The sequence below is a fragment of the Corvus hawaiiensis genome, chromosome 8, assembly GCF_020740725.1.
Source record: "Corvus hawaiiensis isolate bCorHaw1 chromosome 8, bCorHaw1.pri.cur, whole genome shotgun sequence".
Classification (NCBI taxonomy): domain Eukaryota; kingdom Metazoa; phylum Chordata; class Aves; order Passeriformes; family Corvidae; genus Corvus; species Corvus hawaiiensis.
This window is the reverse complement of record NC_063220.1, coordinates 37,171,128-37,197,407: the sequence shown is the minus strand read 5'-3', so window position 1 is coordinate 37,197,407 and position 26,280 is coordinate 37,171,128. Positions and strand designations below refer to the sequence as shown.

The 26,280-nt window shown below is 46.9% G+C and overlaps 1 protein-coding gene across 4 annotated transcripts in view; it reads left to right on the top strand.

The window, feature by feature from the left end:
• Nucleotides 1-26,280, top strand: part of PRKG1 (protein kinase cGMP-dependent 1) — a 374,310-nt gene that overhangs the window by 298,601 nt on the left and 49,429 nt on the right. For 3 of the 4 annotated variants that reach the window (XM_048311091.1, XM_048311090.1, XM_048311092.1), the window contains exons 8-9: nt 9,254-9,319; nt 17,543-17,617. In XM_048311091.1, the coding sequence (XP_048167048.1) occupies nt 9,254-9,319; nt 17,543-17,617 (141 nt within the window). Of the gene's footprint in view, nt 1-7,026; nt 7,143-9,253; nt 9,320-17,542; nt 17,618-26,280 lie in introns of those variants that run through there. The other variant, XM_048311093.1, reaches the window with a different exon arrangement.

Genomic DNA, 26,280 nt, shown 5'->3' with positions numbered 1-26,280 from the left:
TAATCAATAATTTGGCAGTTTGGGAGAGATCCCTCCACCTGGGGAACTTGGGAGAGCTGAAACTCTTTGGAATGCTGGGAAAGTCAGAGCCTTTCATGCTGTTGGTTTATTGTCCTGCTGCTACAAAAAAATGAGGAAAAATTCAGATTTTCAACTCACCCCCAGCATGTCCTTGAGCAACGTTGGATATTTTATGGATAAGGCTCCCTAAGCAGGACATCTCCAAGGGATGCAGGCTCATTTAGGAAAGGTTTTATCATTGGGAAACTCTTGATGAAAGGCCTGTGATAAATGATTGGAGTTGTAGCCTTATTTCTCCTTTTCTGGCTGCAGCAGATCCTTTTCCTATGTGGAGATTCCAAGTGAAGGATAGTAAGAGGGTGGAAGGGAGGGATTTTAATTGCCAGGAGCTTTGATTTCGCAAGGGGACAATGACCCTGTGTCCCTGTGTGAGAAGCATTGGATCACTTCACAGTTTGGGGGATCCACATCTTCCATCCAGCTCGTTGCTATCAGTGCCCAGGGCTTGGAGAGGGGTGAGGCAGCCATGGGAAAAGGGACTTGATTGCTTCAAATCCCACAACAGTTTGGGGTGGAAGGGCCATTAAGGATCATCCAGTGCCACCCCTGCCATGGGCAGGGACACCTCCCACTGTCCCAGGCTGCTCCAAGCCCCAATGTCCAGCCTGGCCTTGGACACTGCCAGGGATCCAGGGGCAGCCCCAGCTGCTCTGGGCACCCTGTGCCAGGGCCTGCCCACCCTCCCAGGGAAGGAGTTGACCAGGTGGGGGTCGGTTGATCAATGGTCTTGGAGGTCTTCTCATTCCCTCTTTGGTGATTTATTAAAAAATATTAAAGCACCGCTGCTGAGCCCTTCATGGAGAAAATGGGCCAAGGACCATTTAATGTGGCTCTGGCTGTTGAATTCTTCTGTTGCTGTTCTTCTTTTTTGAGGAAAATAATGCAGATAAGCATTTTCCTCTTTATCTGTGCCAGTTTCCTGGGTTTTTGGCTTTGCCTGGCTCTGAATTATCTGATCGAGGCTGGCAGATAAGTTCCTTAGGGAGGGTAGGTCTGCAAAGCTCTGGTTTCTAGAACTCTTCTGATTTGTTCAAGGTTTAATTGAATTGTCCTTGAATGGGATAATTAACATTTAATATATCTTAAAGATGCTCTTGTCGCCCACTGGCTGATTAAAACAGCAATGGATGGGGTGTGGCAGGGTTTGATTTCACTTTAATGAAAAAGTGGTCATTTCATAGCCCTGGGTTGTTTCACTTGGGGAATACCATTAATTATGGACTAGTGAGACTCTGGTTCATTACAATAATTCTGAATAAATTACACGAGTAATTAGGTTGAATCATTAATGGGTTTGGCAGGCAAGGAGGTTTTACCATCCCAGTGTCAGCGTTGTGTCACTCGGATTCGGGTTCATCTCTCACTTCAGACTAAACTTAAGCCACAGTTCACCTACAAATACCAGTTTTAGTTCCCATAGAACATTCCTATGGCTGTGTTTGCTCTTCCCCGCCTGTCTCGGCTGCTGGAAACACTGTAGTAAATGATATCAACATCATTGAGGGATTCCTGGGAGGAATGGGAATGCTGGGCCCACTGAGAATGCTTTTTCCATCAGCAGACAGGGATTTCTGAGCGTTGTCCCCATGTCAGCAGTGGGAAACACAGGTGGGATGCAGTGGCTCCCTGCAGGGATTCAAGCTGTGCATGTGTGGGGTCCGGGTTGAGGGGAGGACTGGGCACTGCTGGGTGGCTGGTTGGGCTCAGTGATCCTAGAGGGCTTTTCCAACACTTTCGTCATTCCTTGCTTCTCCTGATGCTGGCAGATCCAGCTGTGGTGGGCTGGGTGCAGTTACAGGGCTTTAAACCAGATTCCATGCAGGACTTGGAAGCAAAGGATCAGGGATGAGATAATCATCTCTTTCAGCCTTAAAAGTCACCACCAATAAGGATTTCAGTGGGAATGCCTGCAGTGTATATCCTCAGTGTGTTGTGGCAGCTCTTGGATTTCATTGGAATTCCCTTCCCAGGCAGGTGGATCCCCCAAGGGGTGGCACAAATGGAGTTTGCCCAGAGAAAAGGCAGAACCAGGGCTGTGACAGATGGCAGCCCTGAGGCACCGGAGAGGAGAAGGCTCCAGGGAGAGCTCAGAATGCCTTCCAGGACCTAAAGGGGCTCCAGGAGAGCTGGAGAGGGACTGGGGACAAGGCATGGAGGGACAGGACACAGGGAATGGCTTCCCAGTGCCAGAGGGCAGGGCTGGATGGGATCTTGGGAAGGAATTGTTCCCTGGCAGGGTGGGCAGGCCCTGGCACAGGGTGCCCAGAGCAGCTGGGGCTGCCCCTGGATCCCTGGCAGTGCCCAAGGCCAGGCTGGACATTGGGGCTTGGAGCAGCCTGGGACAGTGGAAGGTGTCCCTGCCCAGGGCAGGGGTGGAGTGGACTGATCCTTAGTGCCCCTCCCAGCACAAACCATTCCAGGATTCCCTGACTTCCAAGCGTTCCCACCCCAGCACTGCCAATCCCTGTGTTTGCCTGAAGGAGTCAGAAAAACGAAGTGGAATTAGCAGAGGGTGGAATTTGTGTTTTGCAAACGTGGGATTTGGGAAATGGAGCCTCCTGGCTGCGGGCACGTGTTTCAGGAGGGGCTGTTTAGCACTTGGCAGCGTGAACACCTGGGTGGAAACTGAGCTGAGGGTGCTGCTTGTCACAGGTGTTTGGGCAGACATCCCAAATCCATTGGCCACCTTCCCTCGGCACTCCTGGCTCCTGGAAATGTCCGACTTTGGCTCCTGGCTCATCACCAACAAGCAGCACTTCAGAGCCACAGGGAATTGTGTTCCCCTGTGGTTTGTTACCTGTGAGTTGTGGATCTGCAAAGTGCTATTTGCCAGGAGATAAATAGTTATTGTTTTTATATATATTATATACAGGGAACATCAAACGATCCCAGACTGGCTTGGGCTGGAAAGGACCTCAAAGCCCATCCAGTGCCACCCCTGCCATGGGCAGGGACACCTCCCACTGTCCCAGGCTGCTCCAAGGCTGTGTCCAACCTGGCCTTGGGCACCTGAACAGTGGGATCCTTCCTTGAAACACACATTTGGAATGTTAATACTCCCAGAAGACAGAAACTTTTATCTAAAACTTCACTCTGTCCTGAATGCATCAAAATTCCCCTTTTTTTAGAAAACTAATTGAAGAGGAATTTGATTCCCATGGAGACACTGACATCCCAAGGACACGCAGTGCTACTTTCTGCCAAGCCTGAAAGACCCATGGGAATATTAATATCAGAACATTTATTAGGAAAATGCAATTCTTGATTTCCAGGTGACTTTCCCAGACTATTCCAGTGCCGTTTTCAAAATCCAGGGCTGTAATTCAGCCTCATGTCTGGGTTTTTTTTCCATATATGTTTTATTTAAGCTTTGAATTGTATTTCCTCTTTGGACAGGCATTTTATTTTACAAAAACCCTTTTAATCTCTAATCAAATTTCCATAAGTTATTACCTATTTTAACACTGGAAGTGGTTTAGGGCAGACCCTCCCATGGAGGAGGAGCATGGACTAACTTTTGCTCCTCACTTTTAGTGCTGTGAGTCCTTCCTGTGCTGAACGGCCTCAGATTCATCACAATTTGTTCTTAAATACCTGCTTGCCTCATAAAAATGATAAAAGGAAGACAAGGTTCCTTGGAGGGTCATCAGGGCTTGAAGTTATGGGTGTAATAATTACTGAGGTTTTTTATTGTGCCTTCCCAGTGCTGAGTGCTGACTCTTCCACCTTCACATTCAGGTGTTCAGCAGCACCTGCCATATCAAACCCCTATCAAATCACCTAAAGGGTGTCCTCAGAGCAGGGAAATCCTTCATGGCAGGGTGGGACACGTCCACCAGAAGGAGAGAAGCTGCTCCACAGCACAAAAGAGGTGGAGGAGTCGAGGTCACTGCCACAAATACATTTTTTTGGGATGTTCAAAGCAGTAGCACCATCCATCAACATGGCACCATCAGTGGGAGATGAACCTGGGAATGGGGATCCATCCCTTTCCTCCTGGGAATCTGCTGGGTGACAACCCTGAACGGCTCTCCTAACACTACTGTTGTAGTCCCAGCACCAGAATTTCCTCCAGGTCACCTCCACCCAGGCCAGGAATTCATTTCTTTCCATTCCAGTTGGATTTCTTGGATAGGATTCTCAGGGCAAGCCCTTTAACCATGAGATTTAGTTTGGTTTTGGCCCATAAAACCTTCATTATTGATTCATTTTTTCCAAATCAAGAACAGGCAGGTGGTTGTTGCATCTCGCCCTGCTGCAAATGTAGGCCAAGATGCAAGTGAAGTTAGAGAAATGGTTACAAATAAAAGGTAACCAAAACTTTAAAAAAACATTTTTAAGTCTCCAGGTAGGCAAATCCCTCTTTGTAAAGGATAGAAGGTCACCAAATTTGGGTACCACTCCTCAGAATACCCAATAAAGGTGAGTTTTATCTCCCACCTGAAAGTCACAGTGTAATCAGAAAATACCCAGTAAGATTAAAGTGGGGATAGAGATGCTGGGTTTGAGCTGTTATCACTAAATTCAAGCTAATAACTGATTTCCCCCCTTTTTTTCTCTTTTCTGATGTGTCTTGTCCTAAATGCCTTAATTCAACCTTATTAATACGAATATTGTAACCAGGCCAAGTGTACAGTCCTGGAAGGGGGGAAAATGCATTAAAGGATGGGAACAGCAGCAAATTAGAAACCTCTGGATAGTGCTGTGGCATCATTTCAAACCCACCAGGGAAGAGCTCATTTTTTATTTCTGGCTCTGCTCTGCAAACCCTCATTAGCACCATTCCCAAATGATCTCAGCACTCATCTCCTGAGGTCCCACAGGACAGGGGATTTCTGCCAGGGCCTCTCCCAGGCAGCAGCAGGTTCTGCAGAGAGGCCACCAAGGACCAGGCACTGACCCACCTGCTCTGGGTGGTCCTTTGAGGTTCTCCAGTTTCTTGAGACAAGAAACGGGGTTTTATCCTCGTTTTTAGGGAAGGAAATGGTGAACATCAGGAAACAGCTGGATGTGGCTGTGTCCATGGGGTCACAGAATGGTTTGGGCTGGAAGGGACCCCAAGCCCACCCAGTGTCACCCCTGCCATGGGCAGGGACACCTTCCACTGTGCCAGGGTTCTCCCAATGTCCAGCCTGGCCTTGGACACTGCCAGGGATCCAGGGGCAGCCACAGCTGGGAATCTGTGCCAGGGCCTGCCCACCCTCCCAAGGAAGGAGTTGACAAAATGGGGATCAGTCAAAGACTGGACTTGATGACCTTGGAGTTCTTCTCCAAACTTAAGGAATTCTGTGGTCCATGTCTGCATCAGTCACCTGGATGTGCCTGATTTCCATGGGGGAAGCCACCCCTCACAGACCAAAGTTTGGATCCCCAACACTTCATCCTCCTGAGAAGCCAGCGCCCGTTTGCCTTTGGCTTCGATATAAAAGCCCATCGCTGGCATGAATAAACACAGCGCGCTCCACTCTAATAGGTTTTAATGTGAAACTAATAAAAGGTGCCACTGAGAAAAAGCTGTGCTGGAAAAGGCATTTCATAAAGAATCTTCTAAAAATCCCCTCAGGCATTAAAATCTCACCTCCTAAAAGGGAATGAAATACAGCAGGAGGGATTTGACTCCAAGGTACCCCAGTTTGAGGACATGTAGCAAAAACCCCGTGTGATTTAAGCTTTAGGCATATTGGGAAAACAAAACGTTTCTTAGAGAACAACAGTTCAGCTCGTTCAGCTTTAAAAATACTATTTTATCGATTTTTTTACTTAATATAAGCAAAACGTACAACTCTCCAAATAGAAAATGTACCAGCTCCCCCTAATACTCTGTCTTATGCCTTGTGAGCATCTCGTTAGCATTTACTGACTGCTCCTAAAATATATTTCTGTTCCCAGAGGCTCCAGCCGAAAGGTTTAAGCCCTGCCAAGGGTTGTACAACAAGATTTACAAAAGAAAAGGAGCCCTTTGTGATAATTGACTGGAATATTTATGAAGCCGAGGCCTCGGGCCTTTCAAGGCTCTGTTGGTCAAGGAAATTCTGCTCTGTCTTTGCTGCACTCAAGTTCTAAAAGTAAAAAAACTCCCAGGAGCTGCTGCTGAGATTCCAGCAGCCTGGAGCAAAGGAGGCTCAGGGGGGACCTTGTGGCTCTGCACAAGTCCCTGACAGGAGGGGGCAGCCACGGGGGTCGGGCTCTGCTGCCAGGGAACAGGGACAGGACAAGGGGAAACGGCCTTAGATTGCACCGGAAGAGGTTTAGGTTGGATATTGGGAAAAATTCCTTTACAGGAAGGGCTGTCAAGCATTGGGTGGAGTCCCCATCCAAGGGATGAGGAGCAGTGGGAACTATGGGAGCAGGTGTTGGGGCAGGACTTCAAGCAGTCTGAGGATGTAGGAAGGTAAAAAAAGCAAAACAACAGGAATCACCTGAGATATTTTTACATTTAGGGCAAATTATGGAAGCCTGAGGTAAAGCCATGGAACAGAAGCTGAAGTATGAACTTATCTCTTCTTAAATGAAGTTGTTGACAGCTTGTCAGAAGCAAAATTGTTGTAACTTCCCAGTGTGGTGACGTGGGCTGTAAATTGCAAGCAGAAAAACAGATCTATGCATTTCACCCCTGAAACAACGGCCTCGTGTTTCCAGTGGTGTGCTGACACGCCTGGGAACGTTTAGGAATGTGGATATCATTACCAACTAATTCCACCGTGGGGTTAAGGAGCTGCAGAGGGCACACGAGGTCTCCTGATGGGGTTTTTGGCCCTTGTGCACAGCCAAGGATCTCCTGAGGGCTCCCAAATCCTCCCCTCTTGGATTTCCGCGGCCGAGAGCCCCCGCAGCAGCTGTGACCTTTCTGCAGGTGCCGAGCTCTGAGCTGGGGGAGCTGCAAAATACCGGGGGGGACACAGAGCACAGAGCTGGAGGGGATCAGGAGCGTCCAGGGGAAATGCTGGAGGGGCTGCGGCCATGGAGCGCTCGGAGAGCGGGGGAGATTCCACAGATGAGGAGTGCGCCTTTTCGGGAAGCAGCTGCGAGGATGAGGGGGATGAAGGCCAGGGAGTGTCCGAGTCAGTGCTCTCTCCTCCTCCCTGGGGCCACGGCGGGTGGTGGGCACTGCTGGGAATTAATAATTAATTATTTGTTAATAAGTTGTCTTTTGCACATTGCTCTTCTAATAGCAGCCTGTGCGTTCAGTGCTGTTAAAATAATTACTTGTATTTAATGCACTTGCAGTAATTAATTGTCTCTTGCATTTAATGCAGTAATTACTTTGCACTTGTCACAATTCCTTGTTGCACTGGTAATAGTTACTTTCGCCTTTAAAGCTGTGCACTTGCTGAGAGCAACCTCTGCATTTAATATCTTGCACTGCTAGTAATTAGTTCTTTCATGTATTTGCTTGTAATTAGTGTTCCATTTAATGCTGCTCACTGGGAGTAATTACTGGGAGTAATTACCTTTGTTTTTAGTGTTTTGCACTTGTTGTTTTTCATTCAATACCGTGGTTACTTGTTGCATTTAATGCCGTGCATTTACTTGTAGTAACTTCTGCATTTAATGCCTTGCACTTGTAGTAGTTACTTTTACCTTCAACGCTGTGCATTTACTAGTAGTAACTTCTGGGTTTAATGCTTTGCACTTGTAGTAATTATTACACTTAATGCTGTGCCCTTACAGCAATTCCTCTTGTGTTTGGTGCAGTTCACGTGTAGCAATTACTTGGTGCAATTAATGCCACGCACTTGTAGTAATTCCTTCTGCGAGTAGTCCTGTGCACTTACTAGCGGTAAACATTTCATTTCATGCTGCACACTGCTAGGAATTACTCTTGGACTTGTAGTAATGATTTATTGTGTTTAATGCCACTTACTTGTAGGAGTTACTCTCTCGTTTAATGCTGAGCACTTGCTGGTAGTTGCTCTTGCCTTCAATCCCCTCCTAGTAATTTCTTTTCCACTTAATGCCTTGCACGTGGAGTTTTTCATGCCGTGCACTTCCAAGGTTTCATTTGCCTTGAGCGCCACGGATTCCTGCACTTCCCTGTGCTGCTGCTGGCCAAAGTCACCTTCTAGAAAAGGATGGATGAAGGACAAGACAGCAGAAACCACCACGGTCCCTTGTGCATTTGAATGTCTCATTTCAGATTTTATTGAAAATGTTTGAACTGAGGCCGCTGATTGTATTGTATTTTCCTGCTCTGTAATCATCTAAACATAAAACAGTAACAATAATCACGTCTCTGATCCATACATTTAAAGGGATAAATGTCTTTTTGTGGCTTCTGGCATAACGGGACCAGTGTGTTGAGTTTTACCTGGAATTAGTGGACACCACCAAGTTTGAATTCTCATTTTAATGGATCAGTATATTGGCAAAAGATGGCTAAGCCACTTAATGAGGAATTCAATATTGTCTTTCCTTATCCTCTCTGTATTTACCCACATTTTAGGAGTTAAGAGCGATAATTATCCACTGCTATTCCACGGCTGCTTTCTCCTTTGCTTTAAATTAGCACAATGTGATTTATCAGTGGGGTAAATTAGCACTAATACACACTTAATTCCACTCCTAATAGAGTCAGCATTCCAGCACAGGCTGGAATATTAATGTTCTTCCCTTGTACTTCTGCTTGCTCTGTTTCAAAGATATGAACATGAAGAGAGCTCCAAAGCAATTAAAGTAAATGAATGATGACCTCAGAGGGAGAGTGCACGTGCATCCCCCTTCTTTAACCATATTCCTGCTTTAATACCTCCAGTCTTTAAAAGGGGATTTCTATTCCTAAGAGCACCTGTAAATCTCATTTTCTGCTTCAATGGAAACGCAGAGTGGTGTTCCAGCCTCAGTGAATGAGGTGTGTTTAGAAGAGGGAAGGTCTCTTTTGCCTGTGATCCACTTACCCTTGGAACATGGAAAGGCTGGAGGGAATTGGGATAAAGTGAACCCAGAAAATGCAGCGCAGACTCTGAAACACTGGAACAACAAATCAACCTGATTAAAATGAATTAAATTTATATTCTTGGAATTCTAGTCTTTTTTTAACTATATGGATGATGAAAACATCAGGGAAAAGCTGTGAAAGCCAGAAATTTATTCTCAGAGTGCTTGAAGAAGCCTGTACATTGGAAATCAGAAGGTTGGCATGGAAATAACTGAAGAAATGTGTTTTTTCTTGCAGGGAGGATGTCAGGACAGCCAACGTCATTGCAGCTGAAGCGGTCACTTGTCTGGTCATAGACAGAGAGTAAGTCCCTCCTTCTGCCTGGGGCTGGGGGGAACTCCAATGTAAACCTTTTCCAGAGCTTAACAAGAGCCTTGGATCATCTTCTCCAGAGAGGCCTCTTAATTTGGGGTGATAAAGTCACAGATGCGTCCTTGATGAATTTCCACTTGAGGGAAAGTGCCCCTAAATCAACCAGGCAAAACTCAATGGTGAGAATTAGAATCTCAGAGAGACCAAATGGAAATGAAGGAGGAGCTGGAATTACTGTGGGAAGGGATCTGGGTGTTACAGTGGGACACATACGGAGTTCACGGCATGAAAGGCATCAGCTCCTGGCAAATGTTGGAGCAAGGTGTTATCCCAGTCCATGGGGGGATGGAGAATCCTTGGGAGAAGGACACAGCCCTGCTGGGAGCTCTGTGGCTCAGAGGAGATACAGGAGGTCAGGAGAGTAAAATAATGATTTGTACAGGAAGCTTGAGGGAATTAGGGGGGTTTAATCCAGAAAAAAACAGGCCTGGATGCCCCAGTGCTGCAAATCCAGCTGCTCTCTGCAGTTACTGGGAATGAGATTCAAAAATGACATAAGATGACATAAAAATGGAACACGACCCCTGGGGGGGTTTTCTGGTTGTGAAGCACTGGCACAGACCAGCAAAAGGCATGGACATACCTTCCATGGGAATGTGGTACGGATCTGTGAAACCCACAGAGAGGGTGGATAGGGATTGACTTTTCCCTGCCTCCCCCAGTGCAGGAACTCCAAGGAACCTGCAGGAGGGAGCCAAAAGCTATGGGAAAAATAAGAAAAAATTGCAAATGTTGGAAAGGAAAATTAATCCATTGGATTTTTGAAGTATGTGGGACCCACCTGTGGGCCAGGAGCTTCCAGAGCAGTGTGGATATTGTTGGGGTGTCTGGGCAGGTCCAGGAGCTGGATCTATGATCCCTGTGGATCCCTGGAAGTGGTTCTGGAGCCCTCCTTGGGTTCTGGTGAGAGAGAGGATTCCGTGCTCTGGTAGGGCTGATCTCCATCCCCTCAACCCTGCTGTGACACAAGTGGTTTGTGTTGAGCTCTCTCACAGGCCTCCATTCCTGGAAATCCAGTATTCCGTAAAGGCTGAGCTGGGGAATCCCTTCAGAAATCCCAGTTCTGATTTCTGTTTATTGATTATTAATTGCAAAACCCACGGTCTGTCCATTGAACACAGGTGGGGAACACCTGAGAGTTCCTTTCCCAGCCTGGTAGATGAAACACCCACCCTTCCTTCTCGTGCCTTGGGGCAAAGAGAGGAAGAAGAATTCGATTATTTAGCAAAATAATATTTTAATAATCTTTATACTTTTAAGAATTAGATAATTTAGCAAGCATTCATTCAGGGAAATAAAAAGCAACAAGTCATTTATGCTTTTTATTTTTACCCTTTTGCAACAGATATTTCTGGTTTGCACTGTAAGAGTTAAAAACCCCCAAATAATTCAAGTCACCCATTCCTGATCATTTTCCAGACTGTGCCTTTCCTTGTCTCCTGTGCCTTTTCCCCAGTATCCAATGCCCTTGAAATAGTAAGGAAGTACGAGTTAAATTTAAACTGATGAAGCTGCGGTTAATCTACACCAGAGGTTCTATTAACACTCTGCAATTAGCAGAGGAACACTATTTATAAAATTCTTATTTATAGTGCAAGGAAAGTGACCCTATTGACAGCCCTATTTATAGCTCAGGGCAGGCTGTCCTGTGTCCTGACCAGGGCTGAGTTTCGTGTGCCAGCTCTTCCTTAGGCTGGTATTTTATAGGAATGACAACAACTGCAGGAGCAAAATTCTGTGCGGAGAAAAACTACCAGGGACTTGTGGCAATTTGGGAAATTGGTGAGGAGAAAGAACCATTTGCTTATATCCAGATATAGGGAATTTTACACCTTTTGGGTTGTGGAGGTGGATGTGAAGGTTGGGTGACACAGAAGGCAGCAATGGGAGCAGGGAATGGCTGTTCCGTGCAGCTGGGATCTGTTCCATGTGGCAGGAGGGGTGACACCAGTCCCTGCAGCTGCCAAATATTTCCTTTTCCCAGACAAGCTCTTTGCTTGATCAGATGGAACCACTGGAGCAGCAGTTTCCATGCTCTGGGGGCATCCCCCTCTGAAGCAGCTCAGCAAAATTGGTGTTGCAGTTTCAAAAAAACGAGTGATGGCAAAAGACCTTTCCCTTAACACATGGAATTCCTGGAGAATTCCACTCTCACTGACCAGTACCACCCATTGGAATTAGCCAGCAGCAGGGTAACTCTTCCAGCTTCCTGGTGAAGGCTTCCCAAGGCATCCAGAAATTGTTCCAGCTGCCACACTCCCATCTCATTAACAGAGACAGTCACACCTTGGTGCCACAGTAAGTTATTCCTAAGGGAGACGTGAGCCTGCACTCTGGATTTGCCAAAATTCCCAGCAATTTTAGGGCTGGTTTAGGTGCTGCAGAGTTTGTAGTTTGGGGGTGAATAATATGGAAAACTCTTCACAGGGATGAACCAGGAGCTCTGGGCAAGTTGGGTTTGAGAAGGGAATTGTTTAAGCTGGGTTTGAGATGGGACCTGCTTAAGCTGGGTTTGAGGAGGGAATTGCTTAAGCTGGGTTTGAGAAGGGAACAGCTTAAGCTGGGTTTGAGACAGGACTGCTTAGGCCGGGTTTGAGGAGGGAACTGCTTAAGTTGGGTTTGAGGAGGGAACTGCTTAAGCTGGGTTTGAGACGGGAACTGCTTAGACTGGATTTGAGAAGGGAATTGCATAAGCTGGGTTTGAGACAGGACCTGCTTAAACTGGGTTTGAGAAGGGAACTGCTTAAGCTGGGTTTGAGGAGGGAATTGGTTAAACTGGGTTTGAGAAGGGAACTGCTTAAGCTGGGTTTGAGGAGGGAATTGGTTAAACTGGGTTTGAGACGGGAACTGGTTAAGCTGGGTTTGAGGAAGGAATTGCTTAAGCTGGGTTTGAGAAGGGAACTGCTTAAGCTGGATTTGAGATGGGAACTGCTTAAGCTGGATTTGAGATGGGAATTGCTTAAACTGAGTTTGAGAAGGGAATTGGTTAAAATGGGTTTGAGACGGGAACTGGTTAAGCTGGGTTTGAGCCGGTAACTGCTTAAATTGGGTTTGAGAAGGGACCTGCTTAGGCTGGGTTTGAGAAGGGAACTGCGTAAGCATGAAGCCAGGAATGCATTGCCTAAAAGGATTTCTGGAATTTATGAAATATGTATAAAATGGCCACAGGGCTGAAGCAGTGGGAGTTGGAAATACCACGAGGGAAGTCAAACTGGAGCTCGTGATGGGTCTTTAATTTCCAGATGATGTTGGTGCTGCCTTGCTTTTTAATTTCTTTGTGAAACAAGAGGGCTCTTGCAGAAACACCCCAAAGGCACCCAAAAAGTCGTAGAGCTATCTTTGCCAACCTAGGTAGATGTGCTTTGCCAAGTACATTCCCAGCATCCTTTTCTGGTTCAGGAATGAGCAGAATCCTGATCTAACGATGAAAACAACCTGCAGGAAGCATTTGGTGCATCCCATGGACTTTGTTCCCACTTGTCCATGTCCTGAAAATATTTGTTATGCAAAGCATCGGCATTTTTTCCATCTTGCAGTTGTGTTTTTGAGTCGCTTCCTTTGCCAGAATAATGAATTTCAGTGGGATTTGGTCCTTAATGCTCTTAATCCTTCCCTGGGAGGGTGGGCAGGCCCTGGCACAGGGTGCCCAGAGCAGCTGGGGCTGCCCCTGGATCCCTGGCAGTGCCCAAGGCCAGGCTGGACATTGGGGCTTGGAGCAGCCTGGGACAGTGGGAGGTGTCCCTGCCCATGGCAGGGGTGGCACTGGATGGGCTTTGAGGTCCTTCCAACCCAAACTTTTCTAGGAATTCTGTGATTCCCAGTGGGAGCACCATTCATTTTGGTCCCCCAAGGAAGAAGACTGCCAGGAAAAAACCCAAAAAAACCTTGTGTAGCCCTACCTGGTCAGGTGTATTTGAAAGAAAGAACTTGGCAATCAGAAAGAAAAAATTTCAAGGAATTTCACATTATCATCAAGATTTCAACATGGAAGAGGAGGAACTGTAATCCAGTAGGGAAAATGAAGTGAGAGGGTGAGAAGGCTGAGGAAATGAGGGTGGCAGCTTTGGAAGGGACCACAGCACGGGGCAGGCTGGGGACTTCTCCATGCTCAAGCTCCCTGGTGAGTCGGGATTGATTTATCCAGATGCTCTTCCTGCCAGCCATGGAGCACAGAGCCAACCGTGGGCTTCTGGAATTGGCTTGGAAACTTCAGCAAAATCCATGCAGTGTTCATGGGAATTGTGAAAAAAAGAAAGTCAGCTGGATCTCTGACCATTCCAAGGAGTTTGGAGAAGCCTTTGGATCGCTGGGGAGCCAGACAGCTCATTGGAACCGCAGCATTTCCTGCTCATCCAACCTCCACTCTAGGGATGCACATCAATATTTTATAGCCCCTCTCACACGGCTTTCAGGCATTTCTATTTCCAAGTGCTTTTTTTTTTTTTAACATTTCATGGACTTTCTGTCTTTAGGACTTGCCTTGACACCCTACAAGATCAAGGCTACCATTAATGAAATTTTTCCTGTGGTGACACTGCAGGAATTCATCCTCTGGGAAAAAAACCACTTCTTGTGGGAGATGCTCCATGGTGTTGCCTCCAAACTGGTCCAAGCTTGGCCTTGTCGGAGCTCATCCTGATGAATTTCCAGGCTCCTTGGAGGGGTCGTTAGATTTGTTCCAGAAGTACAGGTGGGGCAAAGTTAACAAATATGTGCTGGATTTGATGGATTGGTCCTTTGGGAACCTGTCTGTAAAAGGTCTTCTGATAAATACTGTGCAGACACCCCTCGAGCATCTGTTCTGTGGCTCAGTTTGAATAAAGATACACAGACAGACTTCACTCTCAGCTCCTTTGTATGGAGAGAAAACAGGAGGGAAAGGCTCCAAACTCATTCTTGACATTTGGATCATCACTGGCACCCTCAGGGACAAGTTGGTGCAACTTCATAATTCTTTTTTTTTTCACACCTACCTCTTGAAACTGAAGAAGTGTTGGGAAGTGTTCGTGGCTGCTCCTGAGCTGTTGGAATATTTGCACTGAGGTTGATTCAGGTTCATCTTTTATTTACATGGGATTTTTTTCCCCTCCACATAATTTATTTATGGCACCAACAACGTTTTCCTGGAGCTCAGAGGTTTAGCAACACTGTGGGTGCTCAGAGAACAAAACTGCCTCATGCAAATGGAGAGAGAGGAGCTGATGGATCAGAGCCAGGAGAACTCAAGGCACAGCTGCTGCTGACAGAGAGTTACAAAACTACCTGGAATTTACACTAAATGCTGCTTTTCCAGCTTCTCGTCTTCTCAGCTGCACGTAGCAAGAGGATGCACTTTTTTTAAGGCAACATTTGAAATATTTCAGCTATTTTCTGCTTTTCCACTTTGCATTTTCCATTTTTGTCCACATTTCAAAGCCTGGTTTTGGATTTTATCAGGGAGAGCTGTGAGGTGTCAACAAAGGTTATTGGATCAGCCCTCCTGGCAATGGAAATGGGAGAAAAATGAAATAAAAAAGTATTATCCTGGCATGACTGACCCCATATAAGCTGAGCCGAGCTCTTTCCGTGGAGATTTTAGGGTTTGCTGCTTTACTGTTTCTCCCAGTTGGAGCGAAGTTTATCCATGGAGAAAATTGGTTATGAGGAGAGAATAGGAAAAATGAAGAGAAAAGGCCACGAGGAGAAAAAAACACGAGCAGCTTCTGATTGAATTCTTGGGGAGGTTGGGACTGAGCCGAGACTTCAACAACGTTGAGATGGGCAATAAAAAAGGGACTCAAGTGAACTTTACATCTTACCCAGTGTTAAGTCTGGCTTAAAATTTTTAATAAAATTAAGGGTTTTAGAGAAACTGTTGATACTCCTTTCAGTGACTTTTTCTTCTTTGATGTTTTACTAGAAAAGATTTATTTGCCTTGCCAAAAAAAACCTGGGGTGTTTAACCCTGCCCCATTTTCCTAAGCAAACCAAGCCTAAACTGCAAATTAAGCCCTAGGTAATGTCTTATGGCCTTCCAGGATGGTGTTACTGTGTTAATTAATTGCCTGAATGCCTGTTTGGGGTGCAATTAGGCATGAACACCCCAATCCTGCTTTGCTCTCACTGTCACCTTGCAAGGTCAGGCTTCATCCCGTGGCACATTCCCAGCACTGGGAAGATCAAACTTGAGGTGTTGAAGGAGCTGAGTTGTTCCTGTTTTCACTGCTGAGCAAGGAATTTGGGGTTGGAAAGATACCCCCATGATTAACCCGTCCTAATATTAAAAGTATTAATAATTACCAGCCTGGTTAAAAACCTCTAACACGACTTTATGTGAGAGCAAAGGGCTCTGTGCCTTGTCTTCCTCATTAATGAATCCATTAATTTGCTTTCCCCGGGCTGCAGAAATGATTTCCTTGATTGTTTGATTTCAAATACCATGAATTAAGTGGAGCGGGACACTGTGGGAATTGGTGTGGGCACAGGGCATTTCCTGAGCAGTAATTCCCAGCAGAGAATCCCAGGATGGCTCAGGCTGCAGGGAGCACAGAGGGCACCTGGTGGCACCTCCCTGCTCCAGCAGGGCCATCCCGGAGCACAGGCACAGCACTGTGTGCACACAGCTCTGCAACAGCCCCAGGGAGGAGAATTCCTCTGGGAAAGCCCTTGCAGCAAATCCAGATCCAAACCCCCTCTCCCAGCTGCCCCACAGCAAAGGGCAAAATCCAGCCTTTTCCAATAGGATAATTGGGCCTCCCTTGGCTCTGCTGGAAGTGCTGTCCCCGCTCTCCACACGCCCATGGGGTACATTCCATAGGGTCAGGCATGTCCTGATGCAGCAGGACCCCGAAGGACTGGCTCAGGACTGGCAGCGTGTCTGAGCCACCTGGGGTCCCACTGTTCCCATCCCAGGAACACGGAGTCTCCCTGGCTCACCCCATGCCTGACAGGAGATTGCATTTCCCCTGGATTTTCCTCACCTGCTCAGTGCCATTAATTCTCTTTGATCCTATAAATCCTCCATATTAAATATCCCTGTTCTTATTCCTAAAGTCAGAAATGTGGCCCTAAACAGGGATTTCAATTCTTTTCTTTCTTTTTTTTCAAAGTTTCCATTCATTTTTTTGTCCACTTAGAGCAATTCCTGTTCTTCAGCTCTGTGTTTCGTGCCTCAGGAGTGTCAGGAGCACAGAGGAGCTGGAGGAATCGCAGGGTTTTCATTTATAAAGCTGTGACCTTAAGGCAGAGATCATTCAAGAAACTCTGCTTTGCAGCAGTTCATCCTTTCAGATTTTTCTTCCTTGAAAAAACAACCTGCGTGTGACAGACCCCCTGGGAATGCTGGAACTGGACAGTGAAAGTAGCTTTTCACCTGAACATGACTGTTTGAAGGCATTCACTGATTTCAGTTACTCATTTCTGGCTTTTCATGGAATCCCAGAATGGTTTGGGATGGAAGGGATGTTAAGGATCACCTCATTCCACCCCTTGCCCTGGGCAGGGACACCTTCCACTCTCCCAGGCTGCTCCAAGTCTCATCCAACCTGGTCTTGGACACTTCTCTGCCACAGCTTCTCTGGGCACCCTGTGCCAGGGCCTGCCCACCCTCCCAGGGAACAATTCCTGCCCAATATCCAACCTAAGTTCCCTCTCTTTCAGTTTGCACCCTCCTTGATGTGTTTTTGGATGCTGTTTCTCTACAGATGAGGAAGCTGGGATCCAGAAATGGAACTGTCGCTTGGGAAGCAGAGGGATTTAGAGGGTTCCTGGCTGGAGGACAGGGATGTGATGGTTGAGGTGCCACCACCAGCCACACTGGCACATTTACTCTGAAACTTCCACTGGAGGGTGAAAACCTTCAGCAGCCATTTCGGTGGGCTGGATAAATACCTCGGGATCTTCTCGGAGTCGGTTTTGGCATCTCCAGCATTGCTGAGGCCGTGTTTGCCAGCGGATTCCCAGCCCTGGGCCTGGTGGGTCACTGGCACCGTGATCTGGCCCTGATTGCTGCCAAAGAGCCACACTGGCTTTCTCGGCTCCTAGATCTTTCCAGCCATAGTTCAGTGGTGGAGCTGGCAGTGGTGGGTTACTGGTTGGACTGGATGACCTTCAGGGGCTTTTCCAACCTTGATGTTTCTGGGATTTTCCTCTCAAAGTGTCCCTTTGTCTTTACAGCTCCTTCAAGCACCTGATCGGGGGCCTGGATGACGTCTCCAACAAAGCCTACGAGGATGCAGAAGCAAAAGCAAAGTAAGTGGCTGCTCCTTGTGCTCAGCAGAGAACCTCAAACTTGTGTTTGTTGATGGTGCACCACTGGAATTCCCAAAAAACCCTCCTTGTTCTCCACACAATGACACAAAACAGCTTAAAAAGGAGAGTCCTCCTCTGGACGGAGGCATTTTCCTCCTCGTGTGTCCCTGGTTCCCCCGTGGGTGTGGAGATGGGTCTCCTCTGGTCAGTACCCAAAGCCAGGTTGTCCCATGGTTCTCCTCAATAACAATATCTGAGCCCACAGAAGTGGATCTTCCAGAAATCCTCTTGAAATATTGTGAGGTGAGAAACTCCAGATCCTGGAATTGTTGTTGAGGGAATTGTTGTTGAAGACATTTCATTTCTTTAGAGAAATCTGACCTTTCTCAGATACTTTCCAAAGTCAAACATGACACAAAAGATGGGCAGTGGAATTTGTCATTTTGGGATAAAATCTGGAGCTGCCTTGATGTGAAGCAATATATTCATCTGAAGTCCTCAATAAACATTCATTCCTTTCAGAAGGAAGCTGTAGTTTAAAATATTTTAAATATTTTTTTAAAAAAACCCCACTTTTCATTCATTCTTGAGCTACAATTTGATTTTAATCTGTAATCTTTGAGTTCTGATTCTATCCCAATGATTAAAGCTTTTCAAGAGGATCCTGTTGTGCTTTGGGAGACACTCAGTATCAACCAAACATGATTCAAAGGCAGAAGTTGCTGAAAAGAAAATTAAATTTGCTCTCCACAAAACTTCTTTACTTTTCCTCCCTCTCAATTATTTTACTTTCATGGGGATTTTTTTAATAGCACATTAAGGGAGGGGAGAGGTCTTTTCTCAAAGTCAAATGCTCCGAGTGACTGCCTAAATTGAAGATTCCAATTAAGTTATACATAGAAACTTCTCATTAAACCAGAGGGGTTGGAATGGTGTCTGCTAAAGGTACTGGGCACCTCTGTGGGGGGAAAGTGAGAAGCCCCAGTTAGATATTGATTAAAAATAACTCTCGGCTTGTTTCAGGAACTAAGATCCATCTCAAAAATCTCCAGTTCATGAGCAAAACTTGTTAATCCTGCAAAATACCCGCAAATTGCTCTTTTCTTATTTTGCAGTGATATTTGAGATATTATATTTAATTAATTTTAAGGTATTAAAAGGGCTGTATTTTAGTTTGGAATAATATTTCCCTGCTGCAGATCAAATGTAAGCTTCCTTCTTAAAAAGGTGTTCCATTAAAAAGGTTAAATTCCTTAAATTGTTGTTGACTTAATGAAGAGGGTGGGAGACTACCAAGTCCCTTTATCACCCCAAAACCAGGAATTCTGGGCATGGAATGCTTCAGACAGATGGTCCCAAGTATCTCAGGCTCATTCTGTTATTATTTTATGTAAAATTTTGAGTGTTCCTATTCGGGTTCTATTGATTTCCATCGGAGCAGAAGGGAAAAAAACATTGGGAATAAAACTGGGGAAGTTTGGGTTGGGTCAGAAACGATGTTGTGGTCACAGGTTTTTGAAGGTGGCACCACAACCCATCAGCACCCAGAAGAGTGTGCCCTTCCCACACCTAGAATTTTAAGCTCTATTCTTGAGTATTTCTTCTGCCAGGAATGTTGGGGATGCAGGCTGAGGAGATCTTGAGGATACTTTGGGGAGTTTTAAGATCTGCTGTACAACCTGGGGGAAAACTGCAATTTGGGACCTCTTTGGAAGGAACTTCCTTTTGGGAGCCGCTGGGTTCTGACCTTCACATTTTTGAGTTTTTATCTTCTCCAGTCCTTTCCTTCTAATGCCAAGTGTTTCATCCCAATGGAAGGGCGAAGCGCTGCTGATGGAGGAGTTGTTCCCTAAAAGGAACAATTTTGATAGCCATTTTTTTATCTTCAAAGTCAGAGGCCGGTGCTGGAGCCCTGTCACTGCAGAGCAGGGGTGACAGTGACATTACAGTCACACCTTTGCATTTTGCCTCAGACAGAGCAGGAGGGATCAGTGTTGTCTGCCTGGAAAAATATCCAAAAAAGGAATGCTCTATTGAAAAATGGAGTATTTAGCAGCCAAATTCTGTATTCCTGTTTGCTGGGCTCCTTGAAATCTAGCAGAAAGATGGATGGAGGAGGGATAAATGGCAAAGTTCCTTGGAGAGCAACCCCAGAGGAATTGTGAGCCCTTCCAGAAAGTTTTGGTGTTCCAGGGTTACCTCGCGAGGTGAAACTCCTCAGGGAGAAAAGTCTCCTTGGCAGCAAGTGTAACCTGGAATCCCTACCAGGCAGCAGTTAATTAGCCCCAGCTAATTGTCCTTCAAGGGCTCCTTTTTTCCGAGAGCAGGTTTGTGATAGGGAAGAACTGGGAGCATTAAACATGGGCAGGTTTGTGAGGCTTTACACAAATCCCACGGAAAGGTTTGGCTCCTCTTTTTTTGGCTCCCATCTCCTTTTCACAGCTCACGTGCCAGCTGGGAAAAGGCCTCGGGATGGATCCCATGGATCAAATGGATCAGGATGACCAAGGCCAGCTTGAGCAGGACTGGTCTGGTGGAAGGACTTGGAACGAGATGGGCTTTGAGGTCCCTTCCAACCCAAACCACTCCAGGACTGTAAATGCCTACAAAATTAATGGCACTGGGGCTTTTTTCCCATTTCCATGCTGGGGCACATCCCTGGAGTCACAGAGCTCAGGGCATGGCTGAGACGATGTTAGGCAGAAGTTACAGGCTTGGAATATCTTTCCATATATCCATCTGTCTTCCAGGCCTGGAAGAGCTGAACTATTTATTGAGTTTATTCTTATCTTAGAGGCACTTCCTGCTTTTTGCCAGCTTGGGGTTGGCAGTTCCCTTTAATGCCCGTCCTTTGTGTTCCCTCTCTTAAATCACCAACCACAGACATGTCATCTGTGAGACCATGATTTTAATTGCAGGCTATCATTTTAATTATAGGATTACACAGACATAAAACGGGTTATAATATTCTACTCCTTGGATGTATGCAAATGAGTTAATGAATTAATTAACTAATGGATGTTAGAGTTACCTCCTAAAAGGGGAAGGAGAGAGGCAAATTTGCTTCATGCTCTGAGGAACTGGGAGTCCAGAGGAGCAGCACCCGTGTCCCAGTGCCAGGCCCAGCCACGTTGGCATTTAGGCTGGCATGAAGGAGATGCCCAAATAATCAGGATTATCTCAGTGTAGGTTGCTTCCAGATGGAGCCATTCTGGCAGCTTCCATAAATCCAGGAGGACACGGCTGGGTGGTTCCTGCAGCAGTTGGTGGTGCCAAGTGGGGTGAGGGTCAGTGACCCCCTTTGCTCCAGGCATGCCAATCCCTCCTGCTGGGCTCTTCCCAACCTGAGAACTCCTGGCGTTGATCCTGTGCAATTACTGAGCCCTTACCACGGCTGGGGGGTTCCTCTCTAGGTGGTGCCACCTTCCCATGGCATGGCTGTGGTGCAGCGGTGTCCCTGGCCACCCAGCTGGCACAGCTGGCAGCTGCCTGGTCATGCCTGGCCGAGCACAGCCCCCAGAACCACTGTCCCAGTGCTCCCATCACATTCCCAGCTGGGTCCCAGTGCTGATCTCCTGTGGCAGCAGGGCTTGGGATCAATCCCCAGCTGAAGCCTGGATTTTGGTGCCTTCGGGCTGTTGTTCCAGGCTCTCTGCAGGAGGAGTTGTTCTGGTTGGACTTTTCCCTTGATTTTTTTTCCCATTCCAGCTGTGTTGCAGCCCTGAGGGAATGTCTGGATACTCAGAGCCAAAACTGGCTGCTTTTCACGGGACTCCAGGGGACAGGAACTTTTGTGTGGCGTATGATCCCTGTCCTTGGAGCTCCTGCCCCAGAGCCCTTCATCTTTCTGGAGCTGTGTTGTAAGGAAGAGCTTCATTAACAGCTGGACTCAAAGATCTGAGAGCTCTTTTCCAACCTGAAAGATTCTATCCGAACCTTTTTAGTCCCCTTTTCTAGTCCCCTTCTTTAGCCCCTGAGTTGTCCCTTTTTCACTTTACACCCCCTCTCCCACTCCATTTATTCCTGACAAAGCACCCAATGAGTTCATTGACTTAATTTTGCTGCAGAGGGTGGTTATTAATATTTTTCCATTTTATACACCAATAGAAATGAAACAATACAAAAGTATAAAGTTATCCCTTAAGAAAATATATCCAAGGAAAAGAAAGGAAAAGAAATAAGGGGTAAGAGGAGAGAGAGCAGAGGAAAAATCTCACCACCCGTGGATCAGAAATGAGACTTGATTGTTGCAACTTTGATACCTGTGGGTTGAAGTGATGGTCACAGTCTTGATCCATTGAGGATGGGGAAGCATCTCCATAAACATATTAAGGCTGGATTGGCCCTCCAGCTCTGTGAAAAGGAGCAGAAAGCAGCTGATCTTCATGGAAACTCCTGTTCTGGTGTGATGGGAAAGCTTTGCCTGCAGGTGCTGCCTCTGCAGGGCTCTGGTACCTGCTGGCTTGGACACCCAGCCAGCCCTGGGGCTGTGGGGCTAAAAGAGCCCTGGGCATTAGGGAAGAATGGTTTTATTTTGTTCAGAAATACAACTGAGATAGTCCAAGGACGGTTTGAACCTCTGCCAGAAGGGAAACGGGCAGAGTTAAGGTTCCAAAATGGGAGCCACCAGTTAAAGAGGATGATTTAGTGAGGGTCTGACTTGGTGCTGGGCTGGAAAACTTTGGCTGAAATAATCCACCAAGGCACAGAACATCATTTTTCCTGCAAGAAACAGCATTTCCTGGCTTTGCAGCATCAGGGAGCTGTGCTGAGGGGCTCCATCCCCCTCTGCGTCCCTTGTTCCCTAAACCAGAAACCATCTGGGAAGCAGCTTTTGCCTTGGCTGTCCATGGTGCCAGACTGGGGAGAAATCCCGTGGCACGTGCAAAAAGCTGGCAAAAAGCTCCTCAGGGCTATAAAAAGCAGAGGTTGCAGTCATTTCTTTTAAGCTCTGTAAATAATTAAACCCCTTCTCCTCCCTGGTGAGGGCTGTGAGGAAGCAATAGCTGATCGTTGATACCTGTTCAGTTCGTGTGAGCTGGGACATTTGCTGTTCAGAAAAACTGAGATTTTAGGTGCCATAATTTGGCCTCTAATATGGAAGAGCTTTTTCTTTTTCTGCTGGAGAGTTTTGCTTTTCCCGGCGTCCAGCCTTAAATAATTTGTCATTTCATCCTGAAGCCACTGGTAGTTTGCATCCAGCTCTGTCAGATTTTCCTGATTGCTGTAATAAACAGGGGTGGGATTAGAAAACCATCTCAGAAGTCATTTGAAAATGTGAGAGCCCAGCAGGGTGATGTCCCCAGGTGAAGGCAAAATGTGACTTTGTTGTTTGAGGGGGGAGTTGAATTATTCACACAGAGACCACACCAGGCAGACTCAGTGGCTGCTTCCCTCTGGAGAAAGAGCACTGGGAATGCTCTGTCACCCAGCAGGGACACACTAAATTACCTTTGAAACCAAGGCTGGTTTAGTTAGGGAGTAATCTCTGTGCTCTCCCCTTGCTCAGCTGACCTTTGGATGGGATAATGGGCTTGGGCAGATGTCACATGGAAGCCTCGGTGGAGAACAGTCAGCGCCTTGGAAGCAGGCTGCTGTTCCAACAGCTGGCGGCATTTGGTTATGGAATCGGGGCTGTCCTCTTTGTTTTAGGGAATTAGGGCTGTCCTGAGGAAGGAAAAATGCAGCAGAAATCATCCTATGGATAACAAATTCCAGAGGGAGCACAAATGCAGTGTGGATGCATCCATGCACGTGGCCATTCCAGCTGCACGTGGTGGGAGCACTTGATGGTCTGGGCCTTGGAAATTTCACCAACTCCTTTGGCATGGATGTGAATCCTTCTCTCAGGAGCTGCTGGGAATACTCTGCTAATCCCAGCGCTTGCAGCTCCATGCAGCTCTGGCTCAGTGCTTTAAACAAAAACCTTGGCCAGCTTTGGGGGGGGGGGAGGCGTTGAGGCAAAGGCAGCATTAAAACATTTCTGTGCATCCCTGGCAGTGTACATTTGTTGTCCAGCACATTTTGGAGCTGTCCTGAGGACTCGTCTGAACAGCTTTGCAAGGATTGCACCACTGGAAGTTGGGCTATTTCTGTCCCGCTGTCATCTGCTGACTTAAATAACAGGGAGGCACTTGAACAAAATGTAATATAAATAAAACTCAGTGATTCTGCTGCCACAGGGAGCCACTGATCTTGGAACTGCTGGAAATAGGTGTGGGATCATTTGTGGCTTTCCCAACTCTGCAGTTCCCTGCTAGTCCAGTTCTCCTCAGTTGTACGTCAGCAGCTCAGACCCTGCTTTTATATCCAAGAATTCGTAAGGGAAAGGAGAGAAGGAGATGCAGAGCAGTGAGAGATGAAAGGCTGGTATGCGGGTGGTGCTGGCACCCAGGGAAGGTTTGGGAGGAAAAGATTCAGGAAGCACCAGGGCAGGAGGTGGGACAGCATTGTTTCCCTGCTGGCAAATCGTCTCGGCAGGGCTGGCAAAGGTGTTGCCAGATAAAGAAGCTTCTTCCCATTCACCCAAAAAACTTCCCAGGCCAGGATTTGATGGGAGTAGCTCCAAAGTTTGGAAATGCTGGTTGTTTAAACTGCAGGGAGAGGGGAAGGAGCAGAGGGTGGAGGTTCCCGTTTCAGAGTGAATATTCATTTTCTCCCCACAAACATTAGTGAGTGTGGTACCCAAAAACTGCCCAGTGAATTCAGCTGACCCCAGGACAGAAACCGTGTCAGATTGGAAATGAAATTCAATCACCCAACTGTGAAATGGAAGAATTTAATCCCACTGTAAGTGAGAAACCCAATGCAGCCTTAACTCCAAAGCTGCTGCCTACGCCTCCATCCCACCCGCAGCTGAGCCACCCAAACAAATCCTTTGTCTTCTTCCCTGTAAAAAACACTTAATCCCTTTTCCTGAGGCCTCTAATTGCTTTCCATACACAGCTTCCAGTCTAAATGTAGTTCCCATTCCACCCAGGATTTCTACCCTCGTCTCATCCTTACCTGGGGAGCCCTTTCCATGCCTAAAGGGGCTCCAGGAAAGCTGGAGAGGAACTTGGGACAAGGCGTGGAGGGTCAGGACACAGGGAATGGCTTCCCAGTGCCAGAGGGCAGGGCTGGATGGGATATTGGGAAGGAATTGTTCCCTGGGAGGGTGGGCAGGCCCTGGCACAGGGTGCCCAGAGCAGCTGGGGCTGCCCCTGGATCCCTGGCAGTGCCCAAGGCCAGGCTGGACATTGGGGCTTGGAGCAGCCTGGGACAGTGGGAGGTGTCCCTGCCCATGGCAGGGGTGGCACTGGATGATCCTTCATATCCCTCCCATTCCAAACCATTCTGGGAAAGGATTCTAGGTTGGGTCTCTGCTCTCCCTGCTCCCAGCTGTGGGACCCACAGGATGTGATGCTCCCGTCTTTGGGATCACCAGGAAGGTGCCAGCCTCCCATCACAGTAACTTACACCATAAAATTCAGTAATGGAGGTTTGTTTAGAAAAAGAACCTGGGTGCTTCCGACACTGTTTATGGATCCTGAGAAACTGCCACCATGGGATATTAATATTTTAATTATTTTTAAATTATTTTTTCCATTTACTTGTTTGCAGCACTTAGAATCCCAGAATAGTTCAGGTTGCAAGGGACCTTAAAGCCCATCCAGATCCATGGGCAGGGGCACCCTCCACTAATCCCAGGTTTCTCCAAGTGCATTCAGCCTGGCCTTGGAGCCTTCCAGGGATGGGGCACACCCACCTTAGGGCATCCCAAACCCCACACTGGGCAGGGCACTTGGGTTTTCCTGGCTGTGCTCTGCTCCACTTACGTTGATTTGTCCTCGCTTGCATTTGCTCCATTTTCTCAGTGCCTCACTGAACGCTCCATGAAATGATTTGAGAAGTGCTGAGCTCTAAATCTTTAAATCATCTGAAAATAGAAAATTTAAAAAAAATAAAAAAGGAAAAACTGTTCCTGTGATGTAGCTGATCCCACGGCTTCTGTGGAGGTATAACAAGATAAAACATCAGAGGTGCAGATAAGATGACATTGGGAATATGTGAGATAAGCTCAGTGCCTGTAAACCTTGAAAGAGGAGATCAAAGCCTGATCTGTCCCATTATGTTGGACATTAATGTAAAACTACCTGGAGGTTTTTAATGGGGCTATTGTTATTAAATTTCTGATGCGAGTTAAAAGCCCCTCATTCGTGGCTGTATTTAAAATTCATTTCAGTGATGGCAGTGAGGTGTTTCTGGCTTTGTCTGCTCAGCAAAGCAGTGCAGGGAGACGCGTTTGAGCCCTGGCTTTGCTATCTCTTGGTTTCCTGTCATTTTCCTGTACAATTGCTCTGCAGAAAACCTCAAATAACATCATTTATTGATCCCAAAGCACGGGCTCGGAGCGATACCATGAGCTCCGAAGTGTGCAATTGGAATTTGCTCAGCTGCTGATGATCTGAGTCAAACCACTGTGCCATACTCCCCAACCCCTTCCGAGCTGCAGGTCCTGGTGCTGATCTTAATCTCAGATTCAATCTCAGACCTGGGTGCATCTCCATCCTCAGCAAGGTGCATTCCTCACACAGGGATCCTTATTCCCTCGTCCCTTTGGAGGCTGCTCCTGTGTGGGAGTGATCTCATCCATCCTGGAGGGCAGCATGGAATTCCTACGG